We start from the raw sequence: 16021 nt of genomic DNA, 5'->3' as shown, positions 1-16021 counted from the left end.
TTAGGATTATATTCGCTGGAGTTCAGAAGAATGAGGGGGGGGGGATCTCATAGAAACTTATAAAATTCTAACAGGATTAGACAGGGTAGATGCAGGAAGGATGTTCCCGACGGTAGGGGAGTCCAGAACCAGGGGTCACAGTCTGAGGACATAGGGTAGACCATTTAGGACTGAGATGAGTAGAAATTTCTTCACCCAGAGAGTGGTGAGCCTGTGGGATTCACTACAACAGAAAGTAGTTGAGGCCAAAACATTGTATGTTTTCAAAAAGGAGTTAGATATAGTTCTTGCAGCAAAAGGGATCAAAGGATATGGGGAGAAAGCGGGAGAAAGCTATTAAGTTGGATGATCAGCCATGATCATAATGAATGACGGAGCAGGCTCGAATGGCCGAAAGGCCTACTCCTGCTCCTATTTTTTATGTTTTTCTAAACAACTACTTCATGTACAATCACTCCCTATGCGCTAAATTATCTACATCGATCTTCATTACTCACTTCCCCAAAATACTAAGTAAATTACTTTATTCCTGTTAATGATGCTGTTCCATACCCAGCACTGTACCTCAACTACTCTGTCCATTCCCACCTGCCCCTCAAATTATCTGCATTCTTCCCTAAGGATTACTTTCCTTAAGCTACACGTTATTTTCCCGTACACCTAACTTCCCTAAATAGGTGAGTTTAATACTCATTTCTGATGAAAGTATCAAAACAATTGTCATTTTGTGAGGCTGTTTAATCTTACACTGATTTGTATCAGTTCAAAAACACAGATGCCCACTACAGTTTTACAAGATATTGCATTTGATTTTAAATTATAATCATGTTCTTTCACAATATTCCTTTTACCAAATTTTTAGAAATGTTTGATTTCAATCAAATTACATAAAAATATTCCAATCAGCGGAGTTACATTGACAAAACTCAAAAAGACATTAAGGAAAAATGAATCAATTGTTCCTGATTCACTAGTCTGTTGTGTTCAGGCTTCAATACCAAAAGCAGTGGTATTCGTTGTTTTTTATTCACTCATGGGGTGTGAGCTTCATTGGCTGGGCCAGCATTTATTACCCATCCCTAGCTGCCCTTGAGGTGGTGGTGGGCTGCCTTCTTGAACCGCTGCAGTCTATGCAGTGTAGATACACCCACAGTGCTGTTAGGAAGGGAGTTATAGGATTTTGACCCGGCGACAGTGAAGGAACGGCAATATATTTCCAAGTCAGGGTGGTGAGTGACTTGGAGGGAAACTTACAGGTGGTGGTGTTCCCGTCTATGTGTTGCCCTTGTCCTTTGGTCGTGGGTTTGGAAGGTGCTGTCGAAGGAGCCTTGGTGAATTCCTGCAGTGCATCTTGCAGGTGGTACACGCTGCTGCTACTGTGCGTCGGTGGTGGAGGGAGGGAGTGAATGCTTGTGGATGTGGTGCCAATCAAGCAGGCTGCTTTGTCCTGGACAGTGTCAAGCTTCTTGGAGTGTTGTGGGAGCAGCACTCATCCAGGCAAGTGGGGAGTATTCTATCACATTCCTGACTTGTGTCTTGTTGATGGTGGACAGGCTTTGGGGAGTCAGGAAGTGAGTTACACTTTGTACAATTCCTAGCCTCTGACCTGCTCTTGTAGCCACAGTATTTATATGGCTAGTCCAGTTCAATTTCTGGTCAATGGTAATCCCCAGGATGTTGATAGTAGGGGATACAGTGAAGGCAATGCCATTGAACAACAGGGGGCAATGGTTGGATTTTTCTCTTGTTGGAGACGGTCATTACCTGACACTTGTGTGGCACGAATGTTCCTTACCACTTCTCAGCCCAAGCCTGGATATTGTCCAGGCCTTGCTGCATTTGGATGTGGACTGCTTCGGTATCTGAGTCACAAATGGTGCTGAACATTGCACAATCAGCAGCAAACATCCCCACTTCTGACCTTATGATGTAAGGAAGGTCTTGATCAAACAGGTGAAGGTGGTGTGGCCTAGGATTATACCCTGAGGAACTCCTGCAGTGATGTTCTGGAGCTGAGATGACTGACTTCCAACAACCACAACCATCATCCTTTGTGCTCCGTATGACTCCAACCAGAGGAGAGTTTTCCCCCCCTCCGATTCCCATTGACTTGAGTTTTGCTAGGGCTCCTTGATGCCACACTCGGTCAAATGTGGCCTGGATATCAAGGGCAGTCATTCTCACCTCGCCTCGGGAGTTCAGCTCTTTTGTCTATGCTTGAACCAAGGCTGTAATGATGAGGTCAGGAGCTGAGTGGCCCTGATGAAACACAAACTGGGCGTCAGTTAGCAGGTTATTGCTAAGCAAGTGCCACTTGATAGCACTTTTGATGACCCCTTCCATTATTTTACTGATCATTGAGAACAGACTAATGAGGCTGTAATTGGCCAGGTTGGATTTATCCTGTGTGTGTACAGGACATACCTGGGCAATTTTCCACATAGCCGGGTAGATGCCAGTGTTGTAGCTATACTGGAACAGCTTGGCTAGGGAAACAGCAAGTTCTGGAGCACGTCTCAAGAACAATCACCGGAATATTGTCAGGGTCCATAGCCTTTGCAGTATCCAGTGCCTTCAGCTGCTTCTTGATATTATGTGGAGTGAACCGAATTGGCTGAAGACTGGCATCCGTGACCTCTGGAGGAGGTAGAAATGGATCATCCACTCGGCACGTCTGGCTGAAGTTTGTAGCAAATGCTTCAGCCTTATCTTTTGCACTGATGTGCTGGGCTCCTTCATCATTGAAGATAGGGATATTTGTGGAGCCTCCTCCTCCAGCAAGTTGTTTAATTGTCCACCACCATTCACAGCTGGATGTGGCAGGACTGCAAAGCTTAGATCTGATCCATTGGTTGTGGGATCGCTTAGCTCTGTCTATCACTTGCTGCTTATGCTGTTTGGCACGCAAATAGTCCTGAGTTATAGCTTCACCAGGTTGACACCTCTTTTTTAGGTATGCCTGGTGCTGCTCCTGGCATACCCTTCTGCACTCTTCATTGAGCCAGGGTTGATCCCCTGGCTTGATGGTAATGGTAGAGTGGGGATATGCCGGGCCATGAGGTTACAGATTGTGTTCGAGTATAATTCTCCTGCTGCTGATGGCCCACAGCGCCTCATGGATGCCCAGTCTTGAGCTGCTAGATCTGTTTGAAATCTATCCCATTTAGCATACTGGTAGTGCCACACAACACGATGAAGGGTATTCTCAATGTGAAGACGGGACTTTGTCTCCACAGCAGCTGTCCGGTGGTCACTCCTATCAATACTAACGTGGGAAGATGCATCTACGGCAGGCAGGTTGAGGAGGAGGTCAAGTATGTTTTTCCCTCTTCTTGGTTCCCTCACCACCTGCCGCAGACTCAGTCTAGCAGCCATGTCGTTTGGGACTCGACCAGCTCGGTCAGTAGTGGTGCTACTGAGCCACTCTTGGTGATGGACATTGAAGTCTTCCACCCAGAGTGCATTCTGCACCCTTGCCACCCTCAGTGCTTCTTCCAAGTGGCGTTCAACATGGAGGAGCACTGATTCATCAGCTGAGGGATGGCAGTACGTGGTAATCAGCAGGAGGTTTCTTTGCCCATGTTTAACCTGATGCCAGAAGACTGCATGCGAGCCAGAGTCGATGTTGAGGACTCCCAGGGCAACTCCCTCCCGACTGTATACCACTGTGCTGCCACCTCTGCTGGGTTTGTCCTGCCGGTGGGACAGGGCATACCCAGGGATGATGATTGTGGTGTCTGGTCTGGAACGTTATCTGTATGATTCCATGAGGATGACTAGGTCAGGCTGCTACTTGTGAGGCAGCTCTCCCGAGTTTGGCAATAGCCCCCAGGTGTTAGTAAGGAGGACTTTGCAGGGTCGACAGGGCTGAGGTTGCCATTGTCATTCCGGTGCCTAGATTGATACCAGGTGGTCCGTCCTTTTTCATTCCTTTTTTGTGACTTTGTAGTGGTTTGATACAACTGAGTGACTTATTAGGCCATTTCAGAGTCAACCACATTGCTGAGAGTCTGGAGTCACCTGTAGGCCAGACCAGGTAAGGACAGCAGATTTCCTTCCCTAAAGGACATGAGTGAACCAGATGGGTTTTTACAACAATTGACAATGGTTTCATGGTCATCATTAGATTTCTAATTCCAGATTTTTAGCGAATTCAAATTTCATCATCTGCCGTGGCAGAATTCGAACCTGGGTCACCAGAGCATTACCCTGGGTTTCTGGATTAATAGTCTGTTACATATTTTCACTTCACTATCAGAAAGGTCAAATACTATTCCAGTGCATATCTCACATTTTTTCAGCTCTTCCCAAATAGAATGGATGGTCCAGATCAAAACATCTCAATCACATTTGAAACTTTGTAAAATATTTTTCACACAGACTTACTTTCTTTATATGCAATTTCTTCACTTTGACGCTGCTTTTTTGCCCTTGCAAGAGCTTCTCGGCTACCATGCATCTCAAGAGCCCTTAAAGAAATATTGAACATCTGTTAGAAGTGCTGTAACTACCTTACAGACGTGTATTACATTTTGTATCCCAAATTTTAAAAAAACTTAAGAATGGTTTAAGTTATTTAGAATTATCATATACACATTTGTCAGTAGAATCCTTGCTAAAGCATCATCTTAAAGCCAAGTACATTTGTTTTGTCAGTTTGTGTTCAAGTCAGGGAACATGGATATTTGCGTTTCCACATAATACTCGATTGTTTTTATTTTATTCATTGGTTAGTGAAAATGGGTTTCATAAGTGTTTGGAAAACTTCTATTCCACTTGTTTACAAATACACAATGAAGTTCCCTAATAATTCAAGGTGTAAATGCAGCAGGTTGCAAAAGTTAAGGGATGGACAGAGGTGCAATGTGGCAGAAAATAATATTTTTGGATTAGCAGGATGTAGTGTGCACTTAGAAACTGTGTAGATACCTTTTATTTACAGTTATATTAAGGATTTGGAAATAGGCAGAAGGGAAGTTTTCCTAAAGTTTTATTTTGGCAAAATTATCTGTTATGGTAAATGTGATGAAGAATGCTGAAGTACAGTTTAGTGGATCAGCACATGGCAGATGCAGTTCAATAAAAGGAAAAGGCTTGCATTTATATAGTACCTTTCACAACCTCAGGATGTCTCAAAGTGCCTTACAGCCAAAGAACTTATGAAAGGTTTCGAAAAACTAAACAGTGATAGATTGGTGAACAAATTGGTAAAATTGGCAGAATTTCAGGCTCATCACTAGAGGAATGAGAAAGAAGTTAGAAGAAATATTGGAAGGTTAATAGAGCATTGAATTCTTGATCACAATACAGTGTTCTGCCATAGAATATTGGGCAAATTTTGCAAGATCCAGCCCTATGGGGGAAAATGGGATAAGAGTTTAGAGTTGAACAGCTGGCAAAGAATGGAAATTCTCCTTTTCACTAATTTCAACAATTCAAGGAGCTAACATAGTACTAACCAAGATAACAAAGATGTCAATTGGTTCATTCACTGGTCTGTGCTAAGCAAATATTTCAGACATGACAGTTTGAGAGGACAATAACATTTACTTTTACTTTAGGCTTACACAGGAAGAAATCACCCTACAGAATGCTTTTCCAGAAAAAGGTGGGGGGGTGGTGAAGGGTCTAAAGGGTAAAATTTGAGGGATTGAGGAAAAGAAAATGTACAGCATGCTGAAACAGAACACTGCGCCACTTGCAAATAATGCCACTGTTCTAAAAATGACACACTTCTTCAATCATTTCAAACAATAAAGGCTTGCTAAATGATTTTCCATAAAGAGAAATCAAAAATCCAATTGTTCCATCAGGGCCACTATTTTCAACTTGGCATATAGTAAAACTGCATGCTGAGGCTGATATCTCACCACCGAATGCAACTTTTTCTCACTGACTTTTGCCGTTCATTCAGTGACGCATCTCAGACTCCAAAATATTCAAGATAGTCTAATTTAAGTTTTTATAATTAAGAACAAAAATATTTTAAAATGTCCCTTGTTAATAGAATTGGTAAATGGTGAAATAAGGTAAATGTCAAAGAGATCTGTGGTAGAAGAGCTAGCTATTTAAATTATTTTAATTTCAGAATGAGTTTAAAGACAATATTTTCTTCCATTGGTCTTGCTAAGGCTGTAGTTTTGAGCTTTTAAATCACAAAAATAATTGTTTAAGATATACCATTTTTGAAAAATGACATGCATACAATTACGATGAAAATGAAATGCTGTCACAAAATGTTTGCAAAACTGCAGAGATATAGTTCATTATTGCTGAAGTCCCTGTTCATACCCGAACTCCCAATGTCTTAGATAAACACACTGCCCAGTGTTCTGAGCCAGAACAGAGATCCCAGCATTAAGCCCCAGTCTGTGGTGAATTACTTGATCCATTCCAAAGCATCAACAAGAACAGTATAACTGGCTTCAGAGTCTTTGGGTTAGCAAAGATGAAAATTCACCAGAGCTTCCTGTTATGGTAGAATGTACTGAAAAATCACTGTTTCTGGGTTCACACAAAACCAACAAAAGGCTGTCAGCTACAATATAGCTTTACCCCAGCAATCAAAATTCCAGGAGAGAAGGAAAGAATGTAAAAGGCCCATCCCTAATTGTCCTTGAGAAGCTGGTGGTGAGCTGCCAGCTTTGACCACTGCAGTGTGTGTGATGTAGGTACACAGACAGTGCTGTAAAGGAGAGAGCTCCAGGATTTTAATGCAGCAATAGTGAAGGCTTGATAATATAGTTTCAAATCAGGATCGTAAGTGGTTGAAAGGGGTCTTGAAGGTGGTGGTGTTCCCATGTGTCTCCTGCCCTTGTCCTCCTAGCTGGTTGAGGTGCTGGGTTTTTTAAAAAGTGCTGTTGAAGGGGCCTTGGAGAGTTGCTGCAGTGCATCTTCTAGATGGTACACATGGCTGCCACTGTGTGCGGGTGGTAGAAGCAGGGAATGTCGAAGGTGGTGGAGTGCATGCTGATCAAGTAGGCTGCTTGGTCCAGAATGTTGAGTTTAATGAGAGTTGTTAAGCTGCACTTATCAGACAATTGGAGAGTCTTCTATCGCTCTTTTGACTTGTGCCTTGTAGATGGTGGACAGGCTTGGGAAGTCAGGAGGCGGGTTACTCACCACAGGATTCCCTGTCTCAGACTTACTTCAGTAGCCATTGTATTTATATAGCTGGTCCATTAAGGTTTCTGGTCAATGGTAATTCCCAGGAAATTAGTGGTGGGGGATTCAGCGATGGGAATGCCATTGAATGTCAAGAGGCAATGGTTACATTCTCTTTTGTTGGAGATGGTCATTGCCTGGCACTTGTTTGGCATGAATGGTACTTGCCATTTGCCAGTCCCAGCCTGAATATTCGCCAGGTCTTGCTGCATATGTGGGCACGGACTATTTTAGTACCTAAGGAGTTGCAAATGCAGCTGAACACTGTAGAATCATCAATGAACATCCTCATTTCAATCTTATGATGAAGGAAAGGCCATTTATGAAGCAGCTGAAGATGATTGAAGCTAGGACACTACCCTGAGGAACTCCTGCAACAATGTCCTGGGGCTAAGATGATTGGAGACCAATAACCACAACCATCTTCCTTTGTGCTGGGCACAACTCCAACCAGTAGAGAGTTTTCCCCGATTCCTATTGGTTTCAATTTTGCTAGGGTTCCTAGATGCCACATTCGCCAAATGCTGCCTTGCTGTCAATGGCTCTCACTCTCATCTCACCTCTGGTATTGAGCTCTTTTGTCCATGTTTGAATCAAGGCAGTAATGAGGTCATGAGCCAAGTGGAACCCAAACTGAGCATCAGTGCATAGGTTATTGTTGGGTAAGCACTGCTTGATAGCACTGTCAACCACACCTTCCACTTTGAGAGTAAACTGATGGGATGATAATTAGCCAGATCAGAGATTTGTCCTCCTTTTCATAGCATATTTGAGCAATTTTCCACATTGTCAGGTAGATACCAGTATTACGGCTGATATGGAATAGCGTGGCTAGTTGCATAGCTAGTTCTGGAGCACAAACCTTCAGTGCAATAACTCGGGTGTTGTCAGGGCCCATAGCCTTTGCTATAACAGGTACCCTTCAGCTGTTTCTTGAGATCAATGGAGCGAAATGTATTGGCATAATCTCCTAACATACTTTGTCTCACCTGTATTGATTTTTATTGGACTCACATTCCATTTTACAAATCTCTCTCAATACAGTCATTAATCTCCATGGCATACTGCAGTTAAGGCATCAAAAAGGTCAAAACAGAATTTATTTTTAAATTTTGAAACAAAAATTAGATTTTTTTTTTAAACAAAGCATGCTGAGTCAGGAATGTTCTGTCTGACAACGTGGTTGAAGTTGCTACTGAATCTGCTTTCAAAAGGAATTGAATACCTGCAGGGGGAAAAAATGTAATCCTATGGGGAAAGAGCAGGAAAATGAGATGACTCTGCAAGTTTCCGTAAGTCCATTCACAGTCCTACCTCTAGAACTGTAGCTTCCTCAAATAATTCAATTGTTAATCACACATAACTTACTCTTCACAAATCCATGCTGAATTGCTTTCTTGTTCAAGTGCTCAGTCACACTGGCCCTGATGATTGATTCCATTAACCTCCCAAAATTACACTGGCAGATCAGTAGTTAGCATTTTTCTCCCCACCTCCTTAAATAAGAATGACATTTGTACTTCTCAAGTGCAAAGAATGACACCAAACCCAAAATCTGGAGAACTTTGGAAAATTATGGCTAACGCATCTGTAATGTCCTCACCTATTTCTTTTAGTACTCTGGGGTGGAAACCATCAGGTCCTGGAGTGTATCTTAATTCTCAATTTTCTCATTACCATTTTTTAATTCATATTAAATCCACCAAGTTCCTCCCTCCCCTTGGCTTAATTTTAGGTTCCCTTGTACCGCTGGTATTTTGTTCTCCACTGTGAAAATAGATACAAAATACTCAATTTAACAATCTACCATTTCTTTATTATCCATTTTGTCTCACCTGCACCTGTCTTTATTGGGCCCACATTTCCCTTTATAATTCTCTTAATACACTTACTAAAAAAACTTTGCTAAAAGCAAAGTTTTTGCACCTCGTAAATTTTCTTTGTACTCTTTTGCTGTCTTTTATAGCTTTCCATGTCAGGTGGATTTCCACTTTACCTTGCAGTTTTTTTAAAAAGCTTTCATTTTTAGCTTGGTGTCTGACTCAATTGTTAATTATAGTCACTTAGCTATAGAAATGGAGCCTTTGATTTTTAATGATATGTCTGTTTTGTATTCCATCAGATACTACTTCAAATACTTCCCACTTTTTATAGGTTTATCCATTAACAGTTCAGCCCAAACTACTGTGGTCAATTCATTTCCCATCCCGTCAAAGTCTGTCTTAAGTTTAAAACCTTGTTTTATAACTCTCCCTTCTCTCTCTGACAATAACAAATTCAAAGTACTTACAGCACAGAAACAGTGCTTGATCCTGTTGAGTTAAATGATGTGTTTATGTGCCATACAAGCCTCCAACCAACCCTCTTCATCTAACCCCATCAATATATCCTTCTATTCTTTTCACTCTCATGTACCTATCTGGCTTCTCCATGAATGCATCTCTGCTTTTCACCTCAACCACTCTTATAACATTCTAACTCTCTAGGTAAAGAAGCTTCTTCAGAATTCCATATTGGACTTATTAGTGACTAAGTTATATTCATTGCTTCTAGTCTGGTCTCAACCATAAGTGGAAACCTCTTCTCTACATCTATTTGTTCATACTCTTTCATAATCTTGAGGGTGTTTATCAGGTCACCCCTCAGTGTTCTCTCTCCTGGAGAAAAAGCTCCAGCTTCTTCAATCTTTCCTGATAGGTATAGCCTCTCTTTTCTGGTATCATTCGAATAAATATTTTTGTACCTTCTCCAGTGCTTCTATAGTTCCTTTTTATGAGTGTTACCAGAACTGTTCACAGTACTCCAATTTGATCTAATCAGGCATCTATACAAATTTAACAATTTCTTTGCTTTTCAATTCTATCCCTATAGAAATGAACCCAAGTGCTTTGTTTGCTTTTTTTAAAAATAGAGTTGTAAACCAGTGCCATTACTTTTCACAATTCAATCATATTATGATCACTGTTCATAATAATCTGTCAGTATGGGAACTTGTTGGCTAGTTCTGGCTCATTTCTCATCACTAAATAAAAGTCCCAAATCCATTCTAGAAATTCATTGTCTTGATTACTTGAGCTATTTTGCTACTTTGTGAAATTCAATATCTCTTATATCGCTTTTGCTGTATATTTCGCTGTGTTGCATACTTATACATCCCCACTTTTCATCATTATTAGCTAAACAGAAACACCTACCAAGTGTTGTATTTTCTGCTGTTCTTTAATGGTACCCAAGTGTTTTTGTTGCCTTACCACCCTTACTGAAATCCCTGTTGTAATCATGTATCTTAACAATATTGCTATTCCCACTCCACTCCTGATTTCTCTGTAATAGCTACTATCGCCATACTCTAAGCTGAATTTGCATGTCCACTTATTTTAGATCTTATGCATTTGTGTATAGAATTCTTAAAATTAGATAACAGTCTCCAACCTGCCCATACACTCTGCTGGTCTTTTTCTCACACCTTTAGACCTGCTGTGTAGATTTTCCCCTTCCACTGCTCAATAGGATACAGAAATCATTCATGGACTCCAAAGTTCTTTCCTTGATCTGGATGTTTATGTTCTTAGAATCTCTGAGCAGATAACCAAACTAAGAATTTGTTCAGAACATATGATTGATATTCTGAAAAGTCCATTGTAAAATGCATTACTTTGAACAAAAACTTTCTACAAAACTATAAAATGATTTAGAAATATCTTACAATGCAATTTAATGTCTATTATCTTACAGTACACCAAGGTATTTAACAAAGAAAGCTAAATTTGATCTCAGCGTTCTGTTGATTCTGACTTACAACTGCTGGCAAGGAATGTTAATATGGGTAAAAATGGAGAAAGGGGAAGCACGATAGGGAATTAAAAAAACCTGGATTTGTTCCTTTTCACAGTTAAACTGTCATAATTAACAGAGGCATGGAGTATTGAAGCAATAAAACCCCATACCACAGATCAGGTAGCCACACATTCAATCCCTACTCCATTCAGTTTTCAGTCTCAGCAACTTTTTTCCTATGATTTTTGTACGATGAAACTTACCTGGATCTCACAAAATAGTGCAATAGATCGCAAAATCAGAACTGAGTACACAAAAATAAAAGTTAATAAATGTTTAAACATCCCTAGTGCAAAATTAAAGGTGATCTATACCTACTTGGCTTCTACATCAGATCTCAAGTATACAGTAAAAGCCTCAGTATCATCATGAGGACTTCGCCGCCTAATCTTCCTTAATTGCTCCAGGTCACTGTAAGCAAAGTGAGAAAGTCAGGTCTTTAGTAAAAGGAATTACATTAGACAGCATTGCAGTACAGCATTTTGGAACTACATTTTTAAAATTCTTTCATGAGATCTTAATATTGCTCATTCCTAATTGACCTTGAGAAGGTAGTGGTGAGCTGCCTTCTGGAACTGCTGCAGTCCATCTGGTGTAGGTACACCCACAGTGCTTTTAGGAAGGGAGTTGCAGGATTTTGAGCCAGGGACAGAGAAGGGACAGTGATATAGTTATAAGTCAAGATAGTGTGTGACTAGGAGGGGAACTTGCAGGTGATGGTGTTGCCATGTGTCTGCTGCCCCTGTCCTTCTAGTTGGTAGAGGTTGCAGGTTTGGAAAAGTGCTGTTGAGACAACCTTGGTGAACTGCTACAGTGCATCTTGTATTTGGTACACATAAACAAACACACTTATGCAGCGACATGGAGGAGTGAGGCTTCAGTCTGGGCCCAAAGCCTGAAACTCTACTGAGTGGCAGAAAATGGTTTTCAAAAAAAAATAAAGAAGTGACATTACTTTTGGACATGTTACATGCCAATAGCAGATCACAGTATTAGCACTGTGCATAGAGCATTTCACTTTATAAAGAACACTCCAAATGTATAAACAGTGTGCTCTTGCACAAAAAAAAATTCCAAAGCTACAGAATTTCTGTTATCAGTGTCCTTTAAGAACAAGATATTTGCATCCATTATAGCTAGCTGAACACATGCACCATCCCTAGTTAATTCATATTATGTCCTCGATTCAGTTCCCGTTAAGGATCTCTTTGTACAACACAATTCACAAATCACATTCTTGATTTGTATACCACAATTTCTCTTCTCCATGAAAGTATAATTAACCAGAATGCACATAATCAGTATATTTTGATTGTCATTTATGTTCAAATATTTTGCATCATTAATGTAAAAAACAAAACATCATTTGTAGCAATATTGCTGAATACCTGGGTTTTAGACAGAATTCATTCAATGCTCGCATGCCAGTGATGAAATTATTTTGAGTGTATGTGGACCCATATTCTCTCTTCTTCAGAATAGCTTTAACTGAGAAACATTGGGGAAGAGAATTAACATTCAAACAGTAAGTGAATTACACACACATACATTTTCTCTAATAATGCTGATGAAACAAAGCCCTTCGTTATCCCTTGTATTTTCATTAGTAATGGAAACACTCAGCACCGATAAATATGGGGCAGGATTTTTAGGTCAGCGTGTGGGCGCGCACCTTCAGGGAGCTTTCATTCAGCACTTGCCCATACCCGCTCTTAAGTCAGCACCAGCCCTCCTCCCGCCCCCCACACCGTCAGCACTGAGCATTTCAGCACGCGCTTCGTGCTGGCTGGCTAATTGGCCAGCCAGTGTGAAATCGCGGTCAGGGGCCGATCGTGGGCAGCGGTCCATTCCCCGGCGACTCCCGGGCCTGCCCATCGCACCCACATGCCAACTGAAAAATTTTGCCCATGGTTACAGTGGAAAATGCTGCCACAAATTGCAAGAGATTAGATTATTACATTTCATCTTCGCATAACTCGTTAACCATCTGAAACAAGTAATCAAATACCACTGTCAGAGATCTTTAAAAGCTTAAAAACTTTTGTAGATCCTGTTACTACATATCTTGCATCAACGCAAAGTATTTTGATCTCTCAGTGACACAACATAACATCTAGTCTCACCCAAGAACAAAATCATCTGAATCAATAAACCAAGAGTGAAGTTATTTAAATTAAATTCTGGCAAGTGGCCTTGAAGAGCTGGGCTCACTTTTTAGGATAGATAGTCAGTCTGTTCATTCAGTAGAGTAATATTGTGAGATTAGCAGCTACTCCTAGGCTAGTCCAAAGTTGTGGCCCATAATGAAATCAGTGGAACCCATGACACTCCTGACAGTGACGTCAACAATATAACTGAATATGAGCTTCAGATAGAACTCATTTCAATACTCGCACAGCAGTAACTAGATTATTCTGAATGCAAGTGGACCCACAATTTCTACAACTTAAACAACTTAAAGATAAGGAGACCTAACATGGTGTGGGTCTTGAGAATAACACTTGCTTTTTAAAAATATTACAATGTTATTGAGGGGTCAAAGACAGAATCTATTTGGTTGGAGTTAAGAAACAATAGAAGAGCTATTCTGCTATTTGATGTATTTTAAAGGCCATCAAATACTAGGCAGGCAAAAGAGCAACAGATTTGAGAGAAAATTACTGAGAGCTGCAAGCATTATAGAATAGTAAACATGGGAGACTAACTACCCAAATAGTAAACGGGGCAGTGATTTTGAAAGGGCAGAGTGGGGCAGGTATTTCTTAAGTGTGTTCAGGAGAATGTTATTGATCAGTTATGCTCCCTGTCAATAAGGAATAGACATTGCTGGATTGCTGGGGAATGAAACAAGTCAAGTAGATCAAGTGGCAGTAGAGGAACATTTGAAGGACAGCAATTATAATATCATAAAGGTTAGCTATGGAAAGAGACAAGGAGCAATCTAGAGCAAAAATAATTAACTTGGGGTGGGCCAATTTCACTAGGGTGAGAATGGCTCTGGCCCAGGTGAATTGGAATCAAAGATTGGCAGGCAAACGTAACAGAATAATGGACTGGTTTTAAAGAGGGGATGGTTCAAGTACAGTCAAGAAATATTCCCAAAAAGGTGCAAAGGTAGGACAAATAGCCAAAGCTCCATGGATGATAAGAGATATAGAGTAAGATGGAGCAGAAGAAGGGTGCATATAACAGATGCCAGTTTGATATTACAGGTGGGAACCAGGCCAAATATAGAAAGTTGAGGTGATGTGAAAAAGGAAATCAGAGAGCCAAAAAGAGTATTAGAAGAAACTGGATTCCCTTTTATGTTAGCTGCCAAACTTCTTTATAGGTATAAAAATAGTAACAGGATCATAAAAGGAGGGGTGGGATCAATTAGGGAACAAAAAGGGGATTTATACCTGACATTTACCAGAATGGACTCAATGGGCTGAATGGCCTCCTTCTGCACTGTTATGACAATGACTTATGACTCTGGGTACTAAATGAGCACTTTGCACCTGTCTTTACCAAGGAAGAAGACCCTACCAAAGTCATAGTGAGTGTTGAGGTAGTTGAGACACAGGATGAGTTCATAATTGATGAAGAAGTTTTAGAAAGGTTGGCTGTACTTAAAGTCACCAGGACCGGATGAGATGCCGAGGAGAGTAAGAGTGGAAACTGCAAAAGTACTGGTCATAACCTTCCAATCTCCATAGGTACAGGTGTAGTGCCAGGGAACTGGTAAACTGCAAATACTGAAGGGTCATATAGACTCGAAACGTGAACTCTGTTTCTTTCTCCACAGATGCTGCCAGGCCTGAGTTTTTCCATCATTTTCTGTTTTTGTTTCAGATTTCCAGCATCCGCAGTATTTTGCTTTTATGCAAATATTTCAGCCTTGTTCAAGCAAGGGTATGAGGATAAGTCCAGCAACTACAGCCAGTCAGTTTAAATTCAGTAGTTTCAGAAACAATAATTCAGGGCAAAATTAACAGGCACTTGGAGAAACGGGGATTAATTAAGGAAAGCCAGCATGGATTTGTTATAGGTAAATCATGTTTAACTAATTTGATCGAGTTTTTAGATGAGATTAGAGTGTGTTGATGAAGGTAATGAAGTCGATGTGGTGTATATGGATTTCCAAAGGGTGTTTTATAAAATGCCATATAACAAGCTTCTTAGCAAAGTCAAAGCCCATGGAATAAAAGGGGTAGGGGCAGGGGCAGCGTCAGCGTCAATACAAAGTTGACTGAAAGGAAACAGTAGTTGTGAACAGTTGATTTTCCAGGCTGGAGGAAGGCATACAGTGGTGTTTCCCCTGGGGTCAGTGCTAGCATCACTGCTTTTCTTGGTCTATATTAATGACCTAGACTTGGGTGTGCAGGGAACAATTTCAAAATTTGCTGATGGCACAGATCTTGTAAGCATTGTGAACTACAAGTAGGATAGTGATAGATTTCAAGAGGACATAGATGAGCTAGTGGTATGGGCAGACAGTGGCAGATGAAATTTAATGCAGAAAAATGTGAAGTGATACATTTTGGTAGGAAGAGCGAGGAAAGGCAAAATAAAGGAGTTAGCTCCACAAGGGGTGCAGGAACAGAAAGTCCTGCAGGGTTTTTATGTGCACAAATTGTTGAATGTGACAGAGCAGGTTAAGAAAGTGGTTAATAAGCTACACTGGATCATCAGTTTTATAATCAGAGGCATAAAGTACAAAAGCGAGAAAGTTATGGCGAACCTTCATAAATTACTGATGCAGCTTCAACTGGAGTATTTTGTATAATTCTTTAGGAACAATGTGAAGTCACTGGAGAGGTTGCAGAAAAGATTTATGAGAATGATTCTAGGGATGAGGGACTTCAGTTGCAAGGACAAATTGGAGAAGCTGGAACGGTCCTCTTTAAAAAGGTAGTGTTCAAAATAATGAGGGATTTGGACCGAGTATCTAGAGAAGCCTTTTCCTATTGGCAGCAGGATTGAGAACTGGAGAACAGCAAATTAAGGTGATTGGGCTAAGTAACCAAAAAGGCAACGA

The 16021-nt window shown here is 40.7% G+C and overlaps 1 protein-coding gene and 1 long non-coding RNA gene across 4 annotated transcripts in view; one reads left to right on the top strand and one right to left on the bottom strand.

Moving 5' to 3' along the window:
* LOC144683762 (uncharacterized) overlaps positions 1–16021 on the top strand; it is a 1025508-nt gene that overhangs the window by 769687 nt on the left and 239800 nt on the right. The window lies entirely within an intron of this gene.
* The window catches only part of slc30a9 (solute carrier family 30 member 9), a 142857-nt gene that overhangs the window by 80727 nt on the left and 46109 nt on the right, over positions 1–16021 (bottom strand). For all 3 annotated transcript variants that reach the window (XM_078547089.1, XM_078547099.1, XM_078547107.1), the window contains 3 exons: positions 12390–12489; positions 11320–11412; positions 4387–4469 (listed from right to left, as the gene is read on the bottom strand). In XM_078547089.1, the coding sequence (XP_078403215.1) occupies positions 4387–4469; positions 11320–11412; positions 12390–12489 (276 nt within the window). The remainder of the gene's footprint in view (positions 1–4386; positions 4470–11319; positions 11413–12389; positions 12490–16021) is intronic.

Source organism: Cetorhinus maximus, chromosome 1 (assembly GCF_964194155.1).
Source record: "Cetorhinus maximus chromosome 1, sCetMax3.hap1.1, whole genome shotgun sequence".
Classification (NCBI taxonomy): domain Eukaryota; kingdom Metazoa; phylum Chordata; class Chondrichthyes; order Lamniformes; family Cetorhinidae; genus Cetorhinus; species Cetorhinus maximus.
This window is presented reverse-complemented; position numbering and strand designations above follow the sequence as displayed.